Raw genomic sequence first — 25,266 nt, forward strand, 5'->3', positions numbered from 1 at the left:
AAAAAAAAAAAGGATGTTACATTTCTCCCCTCCTTTTAGGAATTTCGTCCCCGAAATTCACGTGGTTGTAAAAAGACGGGGATACATCTCTCTCATATTACTTTCTAATTCCCAAGTTGCATCACCTTCATCTTGTTGATTCCACAATACCTTTACCAAAGGTATGTCCTTTCCTCGAAGTTGTTTAATCCTTCAGTCTCCAATCCTCACAAGAAGCACATCATAAGTAAGGTTTTCTCGTATTTGTACTATATCAGGTTCTATCACATGAAAAGGGTCATGAATATATTTACGAAGTTGAGACACATGAAAAACATTATGAAGTTTTGAAAGGTTTGGAGGTAAGGCAATTTGGTATGCGACAAAACCAATTCTTTTAAGGATTTGATAAGGACTTATGAATTTAGGTGTAAGTTTTCTAGATTTGAGAGCTCTACCAACCCCAGTTACAGGTGTAACTTTCAAGAAAACATGATCTCCTTCTTCAAACTCAATGGGTTTCCTTCGTTTGTCATAGTAACTTTTCTACCTATCTTGAGAAGTTTTCATCTTTTCCCTGATCATTTTAATTTTATCAGTTGCTTGTTGAATTACCTCTGGACCCAAAACTAAGGAATTTCCATTCTCATACCAACACAACGGGGTTCTACATCTTCTCCCATATAGAGCCTCATATGGAGCCATTCCTATGCTTGAGTGGAAACTGTTGTTATAAGTGAATTCTATAAGTGGTAGAAATTTCTCCCAACTTTCAGTTTGTTCTAAAACACAGGCTCTCAACAAGTCTTCTAAAGATTGGATAGTCCTTTCTGATTGTCCATCAGTTTGAGGGTGATAAGCTGAACTAAGCCTAACTTTTGTTCCCAAGGCTTTTTGTAAGCTATCCCAAAATCTAGATGTAAAACGAGGGTCTCTATCAGAAATTATACTAGAGGGTACTCCATGCAGCTTGATAATTTCTTTTATGTACAAATGAGCTAACTTTTCTAAAGAAAATCTAATATTAATAGGTAGAAAGTGAGCAGATTTTGTTAATCTATCTACAATGACCCAAATTGCATCATGACCAGACACAGTCTTTGGTAAACCTGTCACAAAATCCATGGATATGCTTTCCCATTTCCATTCCGGTACATCTAAGGATTGTAGTTCCCCATAAGGCTTTCTATGTTCAACTTTTGTTTTCTGACACACTAGACAACCTGCAACAAACTCCACTATTGCTTTCTTCATCCCAGACCACCAAAACATTTTCTTCAAGTCTTGATACATCTTTGTAGCACCCGGATGAATACTTAAGCTACTCTTATGAGCTTCCTCCATTATCAACTTTCTCAACTCCTCTTTTGCAGGTATGCAAATTCTATCTCTAAACTTGATGATTCCATTTGAATCCTTGTGGAATTCAGATTCTTTTCCTTCAACTTTTGCTATCAACTTTTCTTGCAAAAATTTATCTATTTCTTGAGCTCTTTTTATTTCTTCTAAGAATTCACTTGATATTTTTAACATTCCTAAGCATATGCTATTAGGTCTAAGTTTTACAACTAAGTTCAAGACTCTGAATGATTCTATCAAATCCAATTCCTTCATCATCATCATGGATGCATGTATAGACTTTCGACTCAAAGCATCCGCAACAACATTTGCTTTTCCAGGGTGATATTGCAACTCAAAGTCGTAATCCTTAAGAAATTCCATCCATCTACGTTGTCTCATGTTTAGCTCTTTTTGATCAAAAAGGTATTTCAAACTTTTATGGTCACTAAAAACTTCAAACCTTGCTCCATACAAGTAATGTCTCCATATTTTCAACGCAAACACCACTGCAGCTAATTCTAAATCATGTGTAGGATAATTAAGCTCATGTTGCTTGAGCTGTCGTGAAGCATAAGCTGCAACTTTTCTTTCTTGCATCAACACACATCCTAATCCTTGTCCACATGCATCACAATATACCTCAAAATTTTTTGTAGGGTCAGGAAGGATTAAAACAGGTGTAGATGTTAATTTTTTCTTCAACTCTTGAAAACTAAACTCACATGCTTCATTCCATTCGAAAGGTTGTCCTTTACGTGTTAACTTAGTCAAAGGCAATGCTAATTTAGAAAATCCTTCAATGAATTTTCTATAGTAGCCTGCCAATCCTAAGAAACTACGTATTTCTGTGATATTCTTTGGTTGTTCCCAAAGCAATATCGCTTGAACCTTTGAGGGGTCAACTGCAATGCCATTTTGTGATATCACATGTCCTAAAAATTGAACTTCTTTCAACCAGAATTCACACTTTGACCATTTTCCATACAATTGTCTCTCTCTTAGAATTTGTAACACAATCCTCAAATGTCTCTCATGTTCTTCATGATTTTTGGAATAAATTAAAATGTTGTCAATGAAAACAACCACAAATTTATCCAAAAATTCATGAAAAATACGGTTCATATAATCCATGAAAATGGCAGGAGCATTGGTCACACCAAAAGGCATTACTAAGTACTCATAATGACCGTATCTTGTCCTAAATGCTGTCTTTTGAATATCTTCCGCCTTGACTCGAATATGATGATAGCCAGATTTTAAGTCAATTTTGGAATATACCACAGCTCCTCTCAATTGATCCATCAAATCATCAATCCTTGGTAGAGGGTATTTGTTTTTAATGGTGATTTTGTTAAGTTGACGATAATCCACACACAACCTCATTGTGCCATCCTTTTTCTTGACTAACAATACTGGTGCACCCCAGGGAGAAACACTAGGTCTGATGAATTGTTTATCCAACAATTCTTCTATTTGTTTTTTCAACTCTGCTAACTCTAGAGGTGACATCCTATAAGGGGCTATAGACACAGGTCTTGATCCTGGTACCAAGTCTATAGTGAATTCTATTTCTCTTTGTGGAGGTAAGCCAGGAACATCCTCAGGGAAAACATCAAGATACTCACAAACAACAGGAAACTTATTAATGTCTGGAATTTCCTTGACTTTTAAAGAAGTTAAGATCATGTATACTTGAGATCCTTTTGGGATTTCATTGTGGTTGGCAGTACTCTGTTTTAATTCTTTTGAGTCAAAAACGTCACTTATGTGTGATTCAAAAATTAAAGTCTTTTCGTGACAATTTAGGAGAACATGGTTGGAAGATAACCAGTCCATTCCAAGAACAATATCCAAATGAGACAAGGGTAGACATATAAGATTTACAGAAAAACTTCTATTGCCTATACAAATATGACAATTTGTGCATGCAAGTGAAGTTGTGACTGGAACATTGGTAGGATTAGACACAGTTAAATCATATGGTAATAAAGAGACAGGTAACTTTAAATGTTTGACACATTCATGTGATATGAAAGAATGAGTAGCACCTGAATCATATAGCACATTAACGAGGTGACCATTTATGATGCATTTACCTTGGATTAGATCTTCAGATTGAACAGCTTCAGTACCATTCATCGTGAAGACTCTTCCGGTTGTCTTTAGTCTTCCAAGTTGATTATTTCCTCTGTTGTTGCTTCCCCCACTTCCTTGCTCCTTAATTAACTCTTTGCATTCAGTACGATAATGACCCAACTTTCCACAATTGAAGCAAGTTATAGTCCTTGTGGTGTAATTTCTTGACAGATGAGGTCCTCCACAGTGGAAACATTTGATAAGGTTGGTTATGCCTGAATTATTGGCAGCAGAGGAATGTCTTTGTCCTGAAGAATTCCACGAAGTATGAGATGGACGTTGGTAGGGTTTCTTATTATTAAAATCATTTCTTTTGTGCCTCAAAGGCCCTCCTTGCCTCCATTAAGTTTGTCTTGCCTTAGTATCATCCTCATAAATCCTACAACGGTTTACAAGAGTGGGAAAAGAAGAAATCTCTAAATAACCAACTGCTTGTTTAATATCAGGTCTCAGTCCACTTTCAAACTTAGAACAACGGGAACGTTCATCAACTCTATCAAGAAAGTAAGGACAAAACTTTGACAACTCGTCAAACTTTGCTGCATATTCTCCTATAGACATGATTCCTTGACGAAGATTAAGGAATTCAACTTCTTTCCTCCTCCGAAGATCCTCTGGAAAATATTTTTCCAGAAACTTTTGTTTGAAGGTTTCCCAAGAAATTTGTCTCCCTTCATCCTCCAATTGTTGTTTTGTAAATCTCCACCAGTTTTCAGCTTCTTCAACGAGCATAAATGTAGCAAATGTGACTCTATTTGCATCTGCACACGTCATTGCGATGAAAATTTTCTCAATTTCTGCTATCCATGACTGAGCACCTTCAGGATTAAATCCCCCTTTAAATTTTTGTGGATTATTCCTGCGAAAGGTTTCTAATCCTTGATTTTCCATGGGTTCAACATTTTGTTTTTGGCTCATATTTTCTAGGACAATTGTCATTCTTTCCAACAACCCATTGGTAATGTTTGGTCCGTTATCCATCTTTTCCTGAAAGAATGAACAATTTCCTTAGTTTTCTTTAGATTTTTTTTTAATTATTGTTAAAACTTATCCTTACTACAAGTATTAATTGTTGTTATTACTTACTTTTATTAGTCTACTTATCTTGCATTTCTCTTTTACAAGAAAAATGTATAAACAAACAACTTGCACCTCTACTTACTAGTAGAGACTACAAACATGGAAGACACCATACCCAAGGTCTTGACAGAAGGAACTGCTCTGATACCACTAAATGTGACGCCCCGACTACTATACTAAATAATTATTATTTGATAAAAAAATATGGAATCAAATTTTTTTTTTCCATACGATTATCCTTGAGAGAACATTAATAATAACATAACTTCATATATAGTATACATCTCTATAATTGTTCATGAAATGTTACAAAAATATGTATTTGTAAAATATTAAGAGTTCTACATCAGAATAGAAGATTATCTGTATTTTTAATATCTCCTAAATATATTAATAAAAATTATCCATGAGTCAATCTTCAGAAGATCCACCAATAATATCCCGAACAACTCTCATTGAGCAGGTTCATCTTCTGCTCATGCAACAGGTACATATGAAAGAAAAATATGAAAGGAGTGAGGTCTTTATAAGCCTTAAATATCAATCTTAATAAACTCAACAAACAATACAGACACCGGGGGCCTAGATTTGGACCTACAACCACAAAACTTGATCTTGTTTTACCAGACATATGGATCCATATTTCACTTATGATGATCCAATCTGAACATCAAAAGTTCCTTTGGGAAGTGATTAGGTAGTTGAGTATTTCTCATAAAACATTGGTACAATCATAATTATTTCATTCTCGAGAATATTAGCCATTCATCGGCTCACAAAAGAGATATATACTCACTACCTAACCTTGGCGATGCCGAGCAGATATCGGATAGTCCCAAGTTTGGCCTATGAATATCCTAGTCCAGTGCGCTATTTTGAACTATCCAGATATTCACTTACTTGGTAAAACTTCCTTAGACCCAACCATGGTCCCTGCCTTTCATCCCGCAGTGTACCAAACTGTGACTTCCCAAATACAAATACTTTGACACTGGTTTAATCTCAACTTATTGAAACCAGACTTAACTCTTACTTAACTGACACACACTCTTGGGTATTTTCAAAGGTCATAAAATGTGATGACTATCAATTCATGTCATTGTATAAACAATATACAAAGAATATAAAACAACGATAAAATGTATATGCAATTTTCTTCTATCCAAGCTCACTGAATAAAATAATATTTACTTTCACTTCACATTTATTTTTATTTTTAATTATAAAATAATGATAAAATAAGAATCAAAGCAAGAACTTTAAGTAAATAATTAGATAAGGATTAGAACATTATAAATAAATATAAAAATATAAATTAAACGGGACCAGTGCATAACTGGAGATAAAAATAAAATAAATAAATAGGACCAGTGCGTAACTGGAGATAAATAAAAAATAAAATAAATAAATAGGACCAGTGCGTATCTGGAGATAAAAATAAAAAAATAAATAAATAGGACCAATGCGTAACTAGAGATAAATAAAAATAAAATAAATAAATAGGACCAGTGCGTAACTGGAGATAAATAAAAATAAATAAATAAATAGGACCAGTGCGTAACTGGAGGTAAATAAAATAAAATAAATAAATAGGACCAGTGCGTAATTGGAGATAAATAAAATAAATAAATAAATAAATAGGATCAATGCGTAACTAAAGATTAAATAAAATAAATAAACAGGATCAATACATATTTGGAGATTAAATAAAATAAATAAATAAACAGGATCAGTATATAATTAGAGATTAAATAAAATAAATATAAGAGGATAATAAGTGAAAATAAGTTAAATGAAAGTAAATAGAATAATATGAATCAAAATAAATAAAAGATTAATATAAAACCCATGAGCTTATCAAGATTAATATATAAGAGCTTAACCTCACTCCCCCTTACCTTATTGATTGAAGAGCACACTAATAATATTTGTAGAGGACTAAGATCTCTTTGAATCTTTGCTCTATACTTTCTTTCCCTCTCTTCTTTCTCTTCCTCTTTCTCTCTCTCTCCTTTCTTTCTCTTTCTCTTTTTCTTTGTCCTTTCTTTCTTTCTTTCCTTACCTTCACGTAACCTCATCCCATATATATATAAGCAAGCCATGTGCTTATCTTTTCTTTCAAAATCATGATTACATGCATTAATGAAGAGATAATCCTTATCTCTTCATCTTATCTTCTTCTCTCTTTTTTCTTTTCTTCTTATCTTTTCTTCTTTTCTTCTTATCTTCTTATCCTTTCTTCTTCTTCTTTTTTCTTTTTCTTTTCTATATTATTTTTTTTTATCTCTTTTAGAAAATTCTTCATATATTTTTTTTTTTACACACACCTATTTAATAATATTTTTAATGTTTAAACTACATCATAATAAAATACAAAACATTAGTAAACATAGAAGATTTTCTAAGTGTTTTATTTAAAATAAATAATACAATTTATTAAAAAAAAAAGGATGTTACATAAGACTAACGTGATAACCACTACACCACAACAACTTATGCCTTTTTGTTTAACTTTTGATTGATTTTCCAACCTTAACCTTTGTACCAGACATTACCTTAAGGTTGATGGAGGCTTAGTAACACCTAAAAGTTTAAATAGAAGAAACAAAACCTTATAGGTCCAAAAGTTAATAAAAAGATTTTGAAAAAATATACTTGTTGTTGCCCAGGATCGAACTGGGGACCTTTAGTGTGTAAGACTAACGTGATAACCACTACACCACAACAACTTATGCTTCTTTGTTCAACTTTTGATTGATTTTTCCAACCTTGACCTTTGTACTAGACATTTGATGCCTAGGGACCTTTAGTGTGTAAGACTAATGTGATAACCATTACACCACAACAACTTATGCTTCTTTGTTAAACTTTTGATTGATTTTTCCAACCTTAACCTTTGTATTAGACATCACCTTAATGTTGATGGAGGCTTAGTAACACCTAAATGTTTAAATAGAAGAAACAAAACCTTATAGGTCCAAATAAAAGATTTTGAAAAAATATACTTATTGTTGCTCAGGATCGAACTGGGGACCTTTAGTGTGTAAGACTAATGTGATAACCACTACACCACCACAACTTATGCTTCTTTGTTCAACTTGTGATTAATGTTTCCAACCTTAACCTTTATACTAGACATCACCTTAATGTTGATGGAGGCTTAGTAACACATAAAGGTTTAAATAGAACAAACACAACCTTATAGATCCAAAACTTAATAAAACGATTTTGAATAAATATACTTGTTGTTGCCCAGGATCGAATTGGGGACCTTTAGTTTGTAAGACTAACGTTGTAAGACCTGAGAAGATTAAATAGTTAGATAAATAATTATTTAATAAATGCAGATAGTGGGAGCCTTTATGACATTTAATGTTGGATTTTATGATGTGGAAAAGTACTATCTTAAATGGTTCAGAGTACTTGGTTATTATGAGGGGACTTGGGTTCAAGTCTTATGTTATTTTAATTGTTTATTGTTTTGATAATATGATTGGTCATGATGAGTGGTAATATAATCCTATATGTATAGGAATTATAATGAAACATGAATTGGTTGATTGGTTGTGCATTGACTTGACAATTGGATGGTGGTGTGTTTGAACCTTGGTGTGCAAATAAAGTCCTTTTTTTTTCGAAATTCTTTTTGGCATGACAGTGAAGGAGCATAAACCCTAGCCGTCTTAAGGGGTAGATGGAAGGGTTGGAAAAACCATCTAGTAATGGTTTTGAATGGCAATTAGAACCATTTTTAATGCAATCCCGTTTTCTAGTCATTAAGCCTAATTAAAGTGTAGTTAAGATCAATTTTGTTGGAGGAAAGTGGGTTTTTTAGACTACCATATTGTGAGGGCTGTTGAGAGGACATTATGGACACTAATTAGAGGAAGTATTGATGATTGAGAGCAAATTTAGAGAAGAGACCAAGGCTAGAGCAAGTGTGGGGCAAGAAGGACTCTAGTAATTTCAATTGGAGCAAGGGGTACCAGATAAGGGGGATTGACCTTTGGTTGTTTATCCGTGTTCTTGAGATGGTTGATGTATAAGAAAGTTAAGAGTCTATGCATGATTATGAATTGGTAATGGGTATCTTTCTGTGGTTTATTTTTTCTTTTTTGTTTCATGTGCTTACTAGTTTATACATAATGTTTCTTTTATCCTTGCTATGCATAATGACCTATTTGAAAGATTCTTTCTTTTGGAAATTTTGTTTTGGGATGTTACAAATGTGATAACCACTACACCACAACAACTTATGCTTCTTTGTTCAACTTTTGATTCAAGAATTAATTCAATTTTTGCCCATTCGCATTTACAATACAATTATTGACTTTTCATCTGCATGTTGTTGAAACTGAAAACTTATTCAAGCCAATCCTTTAACCTAAAGAAGCTTCAAGTGCACAACTAGATTTGAAGTTTTTTTTGTGCTTTTTTTTAACTAAACTCAATTTATGATGAAAAGTTGTACATAATAACACATTAATTTTTGTATGTTATAATGCTATGTACGTATTTATAAATTTAAATTTGTCTCTTCAATGATGAATATGTTACGAAACTAAGGGTGTGTTTAGATTAAGAGAAAATTTGAGGAAGAGTGAATGAATGAATGTGATGGGATAAAGAGGAGATTGTGGTGTTGTTTGGATTAAGGGAAACATGGTGTGATTTGAGTGGATTTGAGATGAAAATTTGTGAAAGTTTGTGTATGATGTCATAGGTATGATAGATAAAAAATGTTTTAATGGATAAAATTAGATGACGATCATTTTAACCTTGAAAATAAATGTGATATAAGTTTAAATTATTATTATTATTATAAAAATAAGAATTAAAACTAAAGAATCTATTTTGACAGAGAGAGAATCAATTTTAAATATATCAAAAGCCATAGAATCGATTCTACAAAATTAATAGATTCATGGGAATCAATTCTTAAAATATTAAAACCCATGGAATCAGTTATGGAAATTAATAACGAAAATATAAAAAGCTGTAAGAATCAGTTTAGTACACTTATATTCACAACCAAATGTAGGGTTCAATAAGAACAAAGTCTATAAAATGCAGAAAAAGGAAGAAAGAAGGAGGGTCATTTTGGTAATATTACTTTGTATCCTTGCAAGACTTCTCGCTTCGGCGAAGATGGTGCAACACTCTTTCTCATATCCATCTTTGCATATCCACGTGAATCAACAAAAACAAAGATGCAAATACTCGCTCGCCAATTTACGGATACAATAAATTCTTATAAGCAAACATAGTGTCTCCCAATAACATGGTATTATATTAACCAAATTATACTTTCATATCGGTCTTTTCAACTAATATTCTCTATTTCTTTTTGTTTATATTTTTTTGGTTCATTTGCTTAATTTTGTGACTTATCCGGTTTGTGTGCATGGAATGTTAGAGACAAAAGAAGAGAAGGTAATGACTATGATACCATGTTAGACATGTATAAGCTATGAGAAAGAAAAATATACACAAGATGCGTTTGATTAAAAACAACTAAAATATAGTTTCCATACTGATCTATTGGAAACTTGTCTAATATACACAAGAGGCGTTTGATTAAAAACAACTAAAACCTAATATATCATCATAATACATAAATATTTGATAATAAAAGAGAGAATAAAATATATGATATCTTCATCAATAGAATTAAAATAAGGAGAAAATCAGGAATTAAAATCATATATCTCCTGATTTTAATTCTATTGATGGAGATATCATATAATTTATTCTCTTGTATTATTATCATGTATTCATGTATTATATGATAGGAATAATATATATATATATATATATATATATATATATATATATATATATATATATATATATAAGATACAATAATACAATATATTCAAAAACATATTCAAGTATAAGTTAAAAATTGTGTACCTGGAAGCACGTAGTATGAGATGCCATTGTTCTTTTTCTGATAGGTATTCTAAAACGTAAGAGTGTTTTACGTTGTTACACTTAAAATTGACTAATGGGGTATCAGTTTTATAACCTCTCTGATACAATGTTGGACATGTATAAGCTATGAGAAGGAAAAATATACACAAGATGCGGGTTCTTCTAAGAGTGACTGGTTGTGGTGCATTGCTCCCACTATCCAAATCATCCTCAAAGAATACCACATGGTCAGACTCAATAACCCGCATAAAGTGAGAAGGACAGTAAAACCTACTACCATGAGAACCCACAAAATAACCTATAAAGAACCCACTGACAGTCTTAAGATCAAGTTTTTTTAACTAAGGATTATAAGGCCTCACCTCTGCCTTACAGCCTCACACATTGAAATGTCTCAAACTTGGCTTCTTCCTAAACATGAGTTCATAAGGAGTCTTTGAAACAGACTTGCTAGGTACTTGATTAAGAATATACACAACAGTCCTTAAAGAATCTCCCTAAAGGAAATCCGGTAAAGAGGAATGACTCAACATACATCCCACCATATCTAAAAGAGTGTGATTCCTCTTTTCTGCAACTCCATTTTGTTGAGGAGTACCAGACATAGTATACTGAGCTTCAATACCACATTCATCAAGAAATCTAGCGAAAGGTCCAGGATTTCTTCCAGTCTCATCATATCTGCCATAATACTCTCCACCTCTGTCAAACCTTACACATTTCATCTTCTTTCCTGTTTTCAACTCAATAGCAGCTTTGAAAGATTTAAAAGCATCCAAGGAACTTGATTTTTCCTATAGGAGATCTATCCATCCAAAAATGTGATAAAATACCTATATCCCTCCATGGAAGTGGGTGTGATAGGTCCACATATATCAGAATGAATAAGCTCCAACATATTGTCACTCTTGTTTGCTCCTGTATTTCTTACTTTTGCGATAAGCTTGCCCTTAACGCAATCAACACAAGTATCAAAATCAGAAAAATTCAAATCATGCAGAATACCCTCTTTAATCAACCTCTCAATCCGAGGTCTAGAAATATGTTCCAGACATCTATGCCACAACATAGAGGAATTTTCATCAACTCTACTACGCTTATGTCCAATAACAGAATTAACAGACATATCATTCAGATTCAACATGTAAAGTCCATCATATAAAACTCCTGAGCCAACAATAATTGAATTGGGATAAACAACAAGTTTACTGTTACCAAATTCAAAAGTGTAGCCACATTTATCCAAAATTGAAACTGAAATCAAATTCCTTCTCATAGAAGGTACATAAACAACATCTTTCAATAACAAAACATGTCCAGAAGGTAAATTTAAAGAAACTACTCCTATATCTTCAAGTAGTGCTCTAGCTCCATCTCCCATGATAATCTTGGACTCGACATCACTTGGTTTTCTCATACTTTTGAACCCTTGTAAAGAATTCACAACATGAATAGTGGCACCCGAGTCTAACCACTAAGAGTTGGTAGGAACATCAACAACATTAGATTCAAAACAAGCTAGAGCATATAGGAGTATACCTTCCTTATCAACATTCTTCTTCTTAAGAATATAACAGTCAGCTAGCTTGTACCCAAATTTCTTACATTAGGCACAATTCCCCTTGAAGTACTTCTTCTTAGGCTCCAAAATCACTGATGCTTTCCTTGTGTTCCCCTTTTTAGGACGAGATTTACCTTTGAATCCCTTTTTCACAGGTTTAGTGCCAGAAGTAATAGCTGTGAACTACACACTATGAGACTTGGTCTTTTTAATCGATGCTTCCTCTTGAGAAATAATAGGTATCATTTCATAAATTGTCCATTCCTCCTTTTGAGTGTTGTAAGAAGTCTTCAACACATCAAACTGAGAAGGAAGAGATTCCATAATCTGCCATATCAAGTAACTATCACCAAGCTCTACCTTTAGAGATTTGAGTTTGTTATAATAGTGCACAAGCTTCATCATATGCTCACGAACACTACTGACACCATTATATTTGGTCTTCTCAAGAAGTGACAGATATTGACCCTTTTGAGCTTTGTCAAAAGTCTTAAACTTCTCACCAACTAATATCATAAAATCCTTAGCATTGTTATTATCCGGAATGCTCTATCGAATAGACTTCTCCATGGTGTATCTCATCACCATCAGGCACACCCTGTTCGAGTATTCCCATTTTTCACGAGAAGCTCTCTGGACATTAGTGGACTTAGGCGTAAAGAGGTTTTGCTTCTCTCAAGGAAAAATCCATATTGGTAATTACCAGATATAAATCCAAAGATTCTTTCTAGTCCTCAAAATTTGTCCCATTCAAAGTTTTGACCGAAGTCAGTGGCACAGGCAAAGAAGCTGGTATCAAAATAACAAAGAAACATTTAATACACATACTTATTGTGTAAATAAACAAAGTAAATGTTTCTGAATACACAACAAGATATGCCTATAATATCAAAATATTTCTCATTTACTATGATCCCGCCTAAGGGTCCCGAATCATAATAATAAGAAATATAATTAGAATAAAAAATACAATGCACATCTCATGTCAAAAGAAATCTAATACCGATAGGGTACAAGACAAATAATTGACATAATAAAATTCAAAAAATACATTGTATCAAGAAAAATAAAATACATTAATAATAAAATACCGATAGGGTATGATTAATATTAATGTAATATAAAATTAATTAATAAAATAATTAAATTATATTATTCCCAATAAATTTTATACAACTGTACCCACGATAGGTGAGCTAACAATTATATAAAATTATATCATGCTTAACAAAAATATAATAAGTTATATAATACATGAAATCATAATAATAATAATAATTATTATTTTTATTATTATCTCTCTTTTTTCATTTATTTATTTTATTATTATTATTATTATTTTATTTTTAATTAAAAAACATTTCATGGGCTATTAGGGTGCAAAACACAGGCCCAAAAAATGTGACCATCATCCACCAACATTACTGTTGCGCAAACCACCACACACAACACCGTGAAAACCCACCATTGTTACGTACATCAGAATCTGATCGACGTCGTTGGCAACAACTACGACTCTTAACCGTGAGCAAAATCGCGTCCCATCACAAGAGAACAAAAAAGCAAGCCACCGTGACGTGAACAGGGACCACTAGTTCAAGCAAACGACCACCATTCGCACTGCCGAACCTCGGCGATGAAACCATCGCTGCAACCATTGCGAAACAATCGCGAAAGGGTCCTTAAGCGACGATATCTTGCGATACCGCCATGACTGGGCACCTCCGCGATATCATCACCGCACTCACCGCACCAGTGACAGATACCGAATCAAGCCAGATGCGCCGTAGCTCTGCCGCCGGTGACAGACCGTTCGATTTCCAAGCAGAATGATGAAGGGTTCGAAAGGGATTTTAATTAGGGTTAGGGTTTCTTTAATTTGGGGTTTTAATAATTTTAATCCCTTTTTGAAAATTCATTAATTAGCAATAATTTTACCATGGAGCAGCACCAGAAAAACGAAAACGAAAAAGAGAATATGGACAAATAGCAATTAATGTTCATGGCACTCGAGAACAAAACACGTAAAATTAATTAAACTCCTTCATCAATTTTCTAATTGAAGGGAGAAAGTTAATATCTCCATTTAATATTTCATGCCTCAGTAAATAGTTATGAAAATTAAGATACACTTCTACAAGAATAATTATATTTTGTATCTTATAGGTTCTGATACCAATTGATAAGAATAATATATATATATATATATATATATATATATATATATATAAAAGATACAATAATACAATATATTCAAAAACATATTCAAGTATGAGTTAAAAATTGTGTACCCGAAATTAATGAAGGATCCATGGAAGCACATAGTATGAGATGCTACTATTCTCTCTTTGATAAGTATTCTATGACATAAGAGTGTTTTACGTTGTTGTTACACTTAAACATGACTAAACTTAAACATGACTAATGGGTATCAATTTTATAACCTCTCTGATACCATGTTAGACATGTATAAGCTATGAGAAGGAAAAATATACACAAGAGGTGTTTGATGAAAAACAACTAAAATATAGTTTCCATATTGATCTATTGGAAACTTGTCCAATATTAAAGTACAATCCCCCATAATATAAAGAAAAAAAAATAAAACCTAATATATCATCATAATACATAAATATTTGATAATAAAAGAGAGAATAAAATATATGATATCTTCATCAATAGAATTAAAATAAGGAGAAAATCAGGAATTAAAATCATATATCTCCTGATTTTAATTCTATTGATGGAGATATCATATATTTTATTTTCTTGTATTATTATATGATAGGAATAATATATATATATATATATATATATATATATATATATATATATATATATAAGATACAATAATACAATATATTCAAAAACATATTCAAGTATGAGTTAAAAATTGTGTACCCGAAATCAATGAAGGATCCATGGAAGCACGTAGTATGAGATGCTATTGTTCTCTTTCTCATAGATATTCTAAAACGTAAGAGTGTTTTACGTTGTTACACTTAGAACTGACTAATGGGGTATCAGTTTTATAACCTCTTAGCAGAGACTAGGGACCTCTACAAAATGTATCTGATTATTCAAGCCCATCACAGACCATTTACTAAACAATCCAACCCATCACGGATGGTTCATCAGAAACTCAAAATTATATAGATTACCCATACAATAATAAATTATGTGCAATATAATTAATATTAATAAATAACTTAATTTATTGATTAATGCTAATCCATAATAAAATAGTGAATAATAATTTTATATAATAAAATTATATAAAATGTAACATTATAATGATATATTAAGTTTTATTTTTTTTTCTTATATTATGGGATATTGTACTTTATATATCGGACAAGTTTTCAATAAATCAATATGAAAACTATATTTTAGTTGTTTTCATCGAACACATTTTGTATATATTTTTGTTCTCATAACTTATACATATCTATACAATTACCTTCTCTTCTCTTTTCTTATCTCTAACATGGAACCTACATAGAGAACTTGGAGCCAATTATAGGATATGGGCTGCATGTAGCGCATGAAAAGATTGCATGCTCATTTCTCTTGTGGTTTGTCAATAGATGGAGAAGTAATGAGTGGTAATGTGATATTCTATTTAAAACGAATCCTATTTAAATATTGAAGTTTAAATTTTGATACTTTTGTTTAATTTTTAAGTTAGAAGACAACTTTATTTTTCTTTAGGGATAAAGAATGAATGGATGATACTTCAATTTAAATGCCAGAAGGAGGGACACTCGAGATGTCTATTTTGATTGATAAATCGGCTTTCACCAAATTTGAAATCCAAGTGAGCCATTTATAATTTTTTCTTTTACCCTATTTGTTCAAGTGTTTTTACCAAGGCCATGATAGTATAAAGGCTAAAATCCTACTCATAAAAAATATTTAAATAATAATTAAGCGAGAGATCTTTTATTAAAGGATCACTAGGTAAAGACAATACAATACCAATAAAACATAAGCTTAACCCACAAATAAAACATGAGTTCAACTCACATGTAAGAAATTGACATCACCTTCAACCCAAAACTTTAAGAAAAATTTATGCTTCATCCTTATATAATACTTTCTCATTTTTACTCAATATAAAACTAAGACTCAATTGAATTCTCAACGATATAATTGAATTCTCAACGATATAATATAGTCATATTCCAAACCATTATTTTTTTATTTTTTTATTAAAGTCGGTTTTGCATTGGTCTAAGAGACACCTTTGTGTCTTATTATAATCCGATGCTCTCTTTTGAGCATTTTTGTAGATTCTTGTAGTGTATAAGATAACATTTTTATTACATGAAAACCAAAGTAATCTGTTTTTTTTTTTAGTTGTTTAATATATCAATATGATTAACTTCATCAATGTATTATGTCATCCCATAAATGGAGCACGATAATCACAAAATACAATAAATTTGTTTAATCAGAGTTTGATATACCTAGAAGATATGGTCAATTTATATTTCTAAACTTTTTTAAGTAGCTTGATAAAAGAACTTGTGTAAATGTTGGGGTGCATGAGTTAAATCTAAACGGAAGAAATTTTTTAGTTAATCTAATTACAAAAACAATAATTCAAGATCTGAGACTTTAAAATGACCTTATTAACCAAATTCCAATTTTTTTTTGTACCATGTTTTTTGTTAATGCATCGAGGAAATAAAAAAATCCTCTGAAAACATGACATAGATACATCTAAAATTAGAAAATAGAACATCCAATTTGATCACAAAGGTAACTTCTAATACAAGGCGAAACAAAGACAAACTTTCCACAATAAATCAAATTCTTCAAATTCTTGAAAAACCCACTTTAGATTGAACTCACTTTTAAAGAGAAAACGAGTGCACAAATCAATGAACTTCAAGATAGGGGTTACATCTTCATTCCATTCCTTTAAATGTTGGGGAAACGAAATTTTCATACAAATAAAATTGAAAAAAAAGAAGAATTAATTTCATTATTAAAAGGATACTATTGGTACAAACACTTAATTAATCAAATTACCCTATTAAATAACACACATAACAAAACTCTGTATTTGTATTTACATGTAATTGTAGTTGTCGTGGTTTGTTGGCTATTTTACAACTCCAAAGACTATGTATTTATACTAGTCTTAAAAACAAATTTAAACCAAATAATAAATAGTTATTAACCTGATTTTGAGCATGTGAATTTTTCAAATGTATATTATCCCTCACGATATGTTTATTTGAGGGTACTTAGAATACTTGAGTAATGATTTGAAAATAACTAAGGTGTTCCCTTATAATGAGAAAGAGAGAGGAAAAAAATTGAGAAATTCCATTATTTTGCCATTGTCTCTGAAAGTAATTTGTATAAAATTATCGTAATGCTTTTTATTATTTTTTTTCATAATTCAAGTTAATTCATGAAAATATTATTTTAATTTATATAAATTAATGATACAGATCTAATAATATTGCATATAATTAGGATAATAATGCAAAAATATTACTTTTAAAATTATGTTTATAACAATAATTAATATCTCAAATTGCTAAACTCACTACTAAAAAAAATTTCAATATGTAAATATATTGTATTTTATTATGTTTTTATTAAAATAAATTTTTTTCCAATTTATTCATTAAATATTATTTATAAAATAAATCTAATTCATCTAAATGTAATTTTAAATTACTTTCAACATCAAAAATAATAATTTGTTAATCTTGTTTTTCTTTCCACTAAACTTAATTTTTAAATTATCATATCAATCAAATTATTCAAACTTTTAGAAACTTTACTTAAATTCAATCATTTTCGATAAACAACACAAATTTCACCTTTTAATCTACTCAAATTCATCATCTCCCTCTTCACCAAATCAATCTTCACGGATAAAGACCCTTAGTTTTCTTGTGATTTTCTTGTGATTGAGTATAGCTGGATTTATTCAATAAGAGTCTCTCTCTAACCACATCTTAGAATTCATCATCTTATACCCATTTGGATAGTGTCTTACCAAGGTTTTACATCTTGGTAAGCATGTTTCCAAGATTGCCACAATTTTCAATGATTTCCACAATTCTAATCATGAAACAAAATATTGCTTTCAATGATGATCCTGTGAGATTTCATTTCAATTACTAAAGTGTAGAAGGTCACACACAGTCTATGAAATAATGTTTGCGAAGATGAAGACGATGATGTGACTTGTGCCTTAGTTTATTCATCATATTGTGTCTTGAGATGCCCATCCTTTCTTCTCCAACTCTTGTCGCAGTGCCTGACACCAACCAAGATGTTTTCATCACAACAATATTTAAGGTAAGGATTTGCATTCTTTCTCTCTACCTTCTAAAACAATGTCAATTTATTTCTGATCAAAGTACAGTTAACTGAATTTACCTTTAGTTTAACTAATTTACAAAAAAAGAAAATCATTTAGACACAAATTTAGTGAATCATTAAAAACTTTAACAAGTGTCAAGACATGATATGAGAGAAAAAGGAAGTTTTTCCCTGCAAACCAATAATTTCTTTATGCAACTTAAAACCATACCTTTATTCTTTTCCTATTCAGATCAAAATCAAAGTTTCCCACCCGAGATGCAGATCGATACTCCACAGTATAACCCTTGCCAGGTCGAAACCAAAACTCAACATCATCCACAAACTGATAGAATATGACAAAAAAAAAAAGAAATTAGAGATGGTTGATGATACCAACTTAAATATATAAAATGATTGTATTTTTCATGATGAGTTTCCTAAGATATAAGTTACACGTACCCTCAAGATTGAGCTTTGATACTCCACACGGATGTAATCTTCTTTCCTTTCAACTATCCTTGGAGTAAATTTGTCTGGTGTTGTTGATTCAATCTGTAAACATCATGGGAACTGGTTTTTAACATAAATGATTGAAAAAGTGCAAATATCCAGCTTTTACAACTCAATTATATATAACAAACTAGAAAAAGGTTAGCACTATAATTAAAGTTTAGATCTGATTTGATCCTACAAAACAGACAAGTAATAAGGGTTATCTTATCTCGACTCAAATATTTTGATTTGACTACATGAATTAAAGAAGGATCTTCAACACTCTTTTAGATAACTCTTCATTATTGGTAAAAAGTTATTAAAAACCAACCAAGTATGTAGGTTACCCTCCTAAAGTTTCTTTTGTGACTTTATAATTTTCAATAAAGTTTAACCAATAACAGAAAATAAATTGCAATAGAGAGAGTGTGTTGCAAAGTGTAGTACTAACCCTAGTTTGATAAATTTTATAAATTACAATGAATTTTGACAGAGTGAGGGAAGGGAAAGAACAATTGCAATCCAGTGATAAAATTCATTGCTTCAGTTCAGTTAGATTTTTTACCACGTCTATCAGTTCCTCCATGGCTTCCTCTCTGCTCACAGGATTTTTCCTGCCTTCAGGATTATAGTTCCTGAAAACGAAAGAAAACAATTAAAACAAAGTGACATCATGATTCATCCATCTCCGATAATAAAGTTTGGAATTTGGTGGGACCATACTCAATAATACAAAGACCAAGCTAGAGAAAAGTTTCTTTTATCAAAAAAATAGTAACAGTAAAGATTGTACAACTTCACCGGCCAATATTTGTGTGATCAGTAATCCAATTCTTCTGTCAAGTAAACATTGTTCAACAGTCAATAGTCCAAAGCCGCCAGTTGCACAATTTTCAGGTGTTTAAATCGTGATAAATTGTTCAAAGTGCACTTTGCTATTGCAACTTGATTTTCACAAATATTCCATAACATCCTTTTGAACTAAATCCAAAAAATAAAGAAACAAGCCTTCACAACTTATCTCCTAAATTTGGTTTACCAGATACTCATCAATACCTAAATTTGACACCACTTGATACTTACCCGAAAATCAAGGCTCAAAAGAACAACAAAAACGGAAATACTTGAACTTTCAACATGTTTGAAAAAACTTTTAACTTATAAGTATTTTTGCAAGTCATGGTGTTTAAAATAACTTACGATATCTTTATAAGTTGTTTTCAGTCTATTTCGTTTTTTTTTTCAAGAATAGGTTGTGAAAATAGGTTAGAACTTTATGAAAATAATTTAACCATGTTTTTTTAATACTAGTAACAAATTATACATAATTACTCTCGTTATGAGCACATAATCAGTAAACAAATAACTAAGGTGTTTAAGTTCTTTAATCTAAACACAACTAAAACATTGCAATGATTGCATTTACTTCACATATTCATAGAATCCCATGAAACCAAAACTAAAATTAAAATGAGGAAAAAAAGAGGAGTTTTACCAAGGAGGAGCATAATGTGTGCGATCACTGATATTTTCAGAGGTTGATACACAATTCTTAGTTGCTGGACACAGAGCTAATGCCGGTGGATTTTTCTGCACTCCAAGGTAATCAGGTTTTTTCCCACTGTGTTAGATAAAGCAAATCAGAGTGGTAATCGCAGAAGGACTTATTTGATTAATAAGACTTGATAAAAACTCAGTCCAGCAGAGGACTTATATACACAGAGAAGGGAAACTAAAACAGAAGAACAGCATAAGAAACAAACCAGGAAACAACTAACTGAACAGACGAACAGATAGATATCTGATACAGAGCATTACCAAAACACAAAACCCAAACCAAATTCTCTTTTTTAACCACCACCCATTTCCAGCACAAAGCAAAACCGAAACTGAAATCCAAAAGGGTCTCAATACCCATTAACAAAATCAAATCTTAGATTAAATTTACATTAAAAAAATTGAAACTTTTCCCAAAACAGAGGAGGGGTACCTGAAGTTGAAGATAGCACCAATGGTCGCTATTTCACTGCTTCTCAAAATGAGTGCTCTTCAATATACAAAAAAAATAAAATTAGATGTCAATAAATTTTAGAAGATGGTTATGATCAATCCATATAAAAGAGTGAGAAAAGCGAGAGAGTGAAGGACCTTCGGTGGATTTGGTCGGTGGGAACATCATCCTGGTGCTTCTGACAGAACAGAATGCGAGGGAAAGAGTAAAAGCTACTTCTACCATTGTTGGGTTTGGAGGGAAACTTGAGGTAGCTACAGAAAGAGCTTGCAGGAGTCACGTAAGCCATTGTTGTTGGGAGGTGAAAGTGAAGGTGTGATCGTGAGAAAATTAAAGAACTTGGTCTGTTTATGAACGTTGAAGAATGTGATATTAAATATTTGAGAATGAGGTGTGAATCATGTGTTGAATACAAGAAGGTGGACGGTGGGAATCTTCCTTTTAGCACTATTTTTTATGATTTGGATATTTAGAAAGACAAAATATTTGGAATGTTTGATCAAGAAAAGAACAGGTTTTTTATTCTTGATTTTTTTTAAACTTGTTTTTAATTATGATACTTTAAACCGATGAACTCACTTTCAAATTTTAAAAATATAAATTTTAGTTTTTTATATTTAAATTTAAATATTTTATTAGGAAAATTAATAACAATTATAAATAAACAATAACTATGGAAACTTCATTTTATAAAAATAACATTTTTAAAACATATTTTCTTTAACTTTTGTTTAGAATTTTGAGAAATCTGTATAACTTTTTCAAAATTTTAAGGTCTTCTTAGTGTATATTGATTAAAATTTCTTTTAAATTATTTTTTTAAATTACATGTTAGATGGGTTACTGTGACCAATTTTTAATCAATATTTTGGAATGCAAAATTTTTGCTTGAATTACTCCTATGATCCACTTTTTTAGTCAAAAATATTAAGTTAATCTTTTAGATTTTTTAATTTTAATTTAGTCTAATTTTTTAAAAATTGATGTAATTTGGTTATTTTTGTTAAATTTCTTAAAGTAGAGCAAAGATTTTATCAAAACTGACACTAAGATTATGTTAGTTACACTAATAAAACAAACTATTTTTATTCACAACTTTAATTTTGATGAAAAAAATATTAATTTAATTTAAGAAGTTTAACGAAAAAATATTGAAGACCTTTAAAGGGACAAAGGAACCCCACAATTTTTTATATCTATATAATTAATACCTGATGAACCGAAAATCACAAAACCTTACCTTGTCAAAAATCAATGGAAGAATAAGAAAAACCTTACCCTAAAATGCCATCAACAAATTTTTGTTAAATAAAATAACCTTTACAAAAAGAATAAAATATTATGCCTTTCAGAAAGAAGAAAAATATCCCACAACCAAAAAAATCGGACAATCTGACACAAAACGTAGAAGAACTTAAAAGAAGAAGGAAACTCGAGAAAAATAGAAGGAAAACAACATTACGACATTATCCAACCAAAACCTATTTTTTAAACTAGTTCAAACTAATGCACAGAAGATTTCAAAAATTAAAAGCATTTCTAATAAATATCATCCTCCACAATACTCACCTGCCAAGGAGAAAACCAACCATAATAATAAATTAATTTCCCTGGAAACAATCTTAATTTGGAATTGAATAATAACACCAGATTATTTGGCTTGAACTCCCTTTCCAAAATTCATTGATTATGGTAGATTAATAAGATTGCATCCTTAACTCTTCCAATTCATGCATTTGAAACCTTCTTCTTTCACCACCAACCTTTAAGTCAAAATTTAGAGCCCTTAAAGTCCAAAAGGGTTTATGCTCAAGCTCTACAAGTAAATGGAAGGCTCTCCTATACACTAAGTGAAATGGATTCATGCCTATAGAGGTCTTGAATGCTTTCTTATAAGCCCACAATGTGTCATCCAATTTCAAAGACCAATCTTTCCTTCAACTAGAAACTTGTTATGGGATTAGTGGTCATGGGCTCGATCCTTGAGTATACATTGAAATATTGTTGTGCGTACAGATTGACAAGAAAAATGTGATGGTTGACATAATTTGGCGAGTTGCTTGAGTATTGGGGGTTGTGTGTTTGTAATGGACTATGGGTTAAAGTAAGGTTTTGTTACCTTGAGAATGGTTAATCTTAATGAATTGGGTGAAAATTGTGATAGGTTGAATTTGTTCTACTATGTGTATGCGTTCATGGTGCTAATAGAGTTATTCTTTTTGCCATCTTGCAAAATTGGGATAAAAGTAATAAATTATGTCCATACTATATTTGTTCTCTTGGAATTTGATTTTTGGAGGAGAAGGAAGCCTTTGGATGGTAAGTCGATCAAATTTCATGATAACTTGTGTAAAAAATTGTGGTCAAATGAGATGAGAATTATTGTTTGAGCCTTATTATCTTTTATTGGAATTAGAGTTGAGGATTGTCTTGGAGCTAGCATTGTTCACATTGGATTAAAATGGTCTCAAGGTGAAGTTAGATGGTTTATGGCGTGAAAATTTTATGCTAATGTTCTGGTGTAGAAATAAGTGTAGTATAAATTCATGATGTTTCATTATTGAAGGATTGAGTTAGTATTTTGGGTGAATTGGTGTGTTGCACAGTAAAGTATTTGCATGAAGTAGAAGGTTGGGAAGTAAGGGATGGAATGCTATGAAGTGTGGTGCATACTGAATATGTTTTTATGTTCCTTTGTCTTTGTGTGTGCCTTAAAATTGTCAAAAGTATGTGTAATTACGTTGTTTTTCATATTTCTGGGTGTGTTTGCATGTCGTTGGACGCTCAACATTGGTTTTGGGCATTTTTACGAGAGGTCTAGTGTTGAGCGCTAATTTTGGGCGTTGAGTGGCCCTTTTTTATGGAGGTATGGCACTGGCCATTGGCTTATGGTGCTTGACACCACTGATTTTTTTAGTTTGCATAGTTTTCGTAAAATTGTGTTTTCTGGTTTGTTAACCGTCTGATTTAGCTGAAAGTTTGACAGCTGGTTCATAACATGTTGTTCTTTAGTTTGAACGGTGTGATCTTATTTCGAAGGTTTGTAGTTGGAGATATATGTCACACATGATTGCATTGTGTTGATATTTTGTTGTGATAAATTGTGATAGGCTTTGTTTGCAATATATTGGATGTTTTGGCCAAATGATTGATGTATGGTAAATACAATGGTGAAGATTGTATTATATCAATGTGTTGTAATACATGTGATGATGAGGCCTTAATGTGCATGCGTGTTATCGATCATGAATACGTATAATCATGTGATTATTGCTTTATGTGTGTCATGATGAGAATTATATGGGCATATGTATGGAATGGAATGATATGGCATGATGTGATGAGAGGTTTCATGAATGAGTATACATATGGAGTGGGACAATATGGATTCTCTGATAGTTGTAAGGCGATGATGGTTCTTTTACCCAAGGGGTTTTGTCGAGTTAAGGTAAAAGGGTTTCGTTTCTCCGTAAGTCTTTAGCATGAGCTTAGCAAGAGTGCTCCTACCCAAGGCTTTGTCGAGTGGGAGGAGTTGTTACTTATAAGTCCATGGAAAGTAGGGGAAGCAACTTTTCCAAGAGGTGTTGGTGTGCATAAAAGGCATGTGGCTGACTGTGAGAGAATTCCATACCATTTGATATTACATGGTGGTAATATGTTGATGGATTCATGACGTGGTGTTGAGAACATGTATTTGTGGATATTATGGATTATTTTTTGTATATTATGATAATGCTAGGTGAGTTCTATGTTGATATGCATGATTATATGATGAGATACATGGTTTGCTCACCTTTACATGTTTGTGGTTGTGGTTTCCACCTGTGATTATCGTATAACTTGTGTTATACGGGAGTAGATGTTTATGCTTAGCTGTGAGGAGCTCATGGGGAAAGCTTTGGGAAGTTTAGTTTTGGACCTTTTTAAAAGTTTTTTTTTGGAAATAAAATGTAATAGTGTAGTGGCTTTGCTTTTGCACCCGAAAGATTGGATATTAAGTTTTATTTTGACGATTTAATTTAGTTGGTTAGATGAACCATATTTCATTTTAATGAGTAAAGTTGTTTCAGATAACTATTTTGACAAGTGTCACTTTTAGAATAAATGATTGTAATGTTCTTATTTAATATAGGAAGGTACCTTAGGATGCATTTTATGTTTTAAAGAAAATTTTCTTACACATAGCATCTCGAAATGGGTGTTACAATAATCATTTATAATGTCATAATCAACTCCTATGACATGCATACGTGATTAATGCAACAACACATTTTAACTTCAACATGCATGCATAACACATGACCTTAAGATAAATAACCTTGTATTCACCGAATCTCAAAAGGTTAATGCATTGAACGTATTTGTATTCACTAAATCTTAAATCTTAATGTATGAAACA

The 25,266-nt window shown here is 31.5% G+C and overlaps 2 protein-coding genes and 2 non-coding genes across 4 annotated transcripts; all 4 read right to left on the reverse strand.

The window, feature by feature from the left end:
- Positions 1-525: 525 nt before the first annotated feature.
- Positions 526-4,437, reverse strand: LOC146887482 (uncharacterized). The gene is made up of 4 exons (XM_085670251.1): positions 3,882-4,437; positions 2,742-3,704; positions 1,546-2,252; positions 526-1,437 (listed from the first exon to the last, which is right to left on the reverse strand). Exons 1-4 carry the CDS (start codon positions 4,435-4,437, stop codon positions 526-528), a joined length of 3,138 nt encoding a protein of 1,045 aa, XP_085526377.1.
- Positions 4,438-7,192: 2,755 nt separating this feature from the next.
- Positions 7,193-7,265, reverse strand: TRNAV-UAC (transfer RNA valine (anticodon UAC)). Its single transcript has one exon. It is a non-coding gene; the product is annotated as a tRNA-Val (tRNA).
- A 277-nt stretch (positions 7,266-7,542) lies between these two features.
- TRNAV-UAC (transfer RNA valine (anticodon UAC)) lies at positions 7,543-7,615 on the reverse strand. Its single transcript has one exon. It is a non-coding gene; the product is annotated as a tRNA-Val (tRNA).
- A 10,381-nt stretch (positions 7,616-17,996) lies between these two features.
- LOC114176778 (uncharacterized) lies at positions 17,997-21,254 on the reverse strand. Its single transcript, XM_028061939.2, has 7 exons — positions 21,005-21,254; positions 20,847-20,903; positions 20,352-20,477; positions 19,422-19,491; positions 18,824-18,916; positions 18,594-18,707; positions 17,997-18,317 (listed from the first exon to the last, which is right to left on the reverse strand). The coding sequence occupies exons 1-7, from the start codon at positions 21,154-21,156 to the stop codon at positions 18,264-18,266; spliced, it is 666 nt and encodes a 221-aa protein (XP_027917740.1). The 5' UTR covers positions 21,157-21,254; the 3' UTR covers positions 17,997-18,263.
- Positions 21,255-25,266: the final 4,012 nt, after the last annotated feature.

The sequence above is a fragment of the Vigna unguiculata genome, chromosome 3, assembly GCF_037176805.1.
Source record: "Vigna unguiculata cultivar grain cowpea cultivar isolate G323 ecotype 2 chromosome 3, ASM3717680v1, whole genome shotgun sequence".
Lineage (NCBI taxonomy): Eukaryota > Viridiplantae > Streptophyta > Magnoliopsida > Fabales > Fabaceae > Vigna > Vigna unguiculata.

Excerpts from the sequence above, each read along its gene's own strand:
- LOC146887482 (XM_085670251.1), bottom strand. The coding sequence starts at position 4,437 with ATGGATAACGGACCAAACATTACCAATGGGTTGTTGGAAAGAATGACA. Across the intron at positions 3,705-3,881 it reads TGATATTAAACAAGCAGTTG|GACAAAGACATTCCTCTGCT; the intron begins GTTATTTAGAGA and ends GGAATTCTTCAG. Across the intron at positions 2,253-2,741 it reads ACCTAGTGTTTCTCCCTGGG|GACATGTGATATCACAAAAT; the intron begins GTGCACCAGTAT and ends TTCAATTTTTAG.
- LOC114176778 (XM_028061939.2), bottom strand. The coding sequence starts at position 21,156 with ATGGCTTACGTGACTCCTGCAAGCTCTTTCTGTAGCTACCTCAAGTTT. Across the intron at positions 19,492-20,351 it reads ACACATTATGCTCCTCCTTG|GAACTATAATCCTGAAGGCA; the intron begins GTAAAACTCCTC and ends TTTCGTTTTCAG. Across the intron at positions 18,318-18,593 it reads TGAATAGGAAAAGAATAAAG|GCACTGCGACAAGAGTTGGA; the intron begins GTATGGTTTTAA and ends GGTTGGTGTCAG.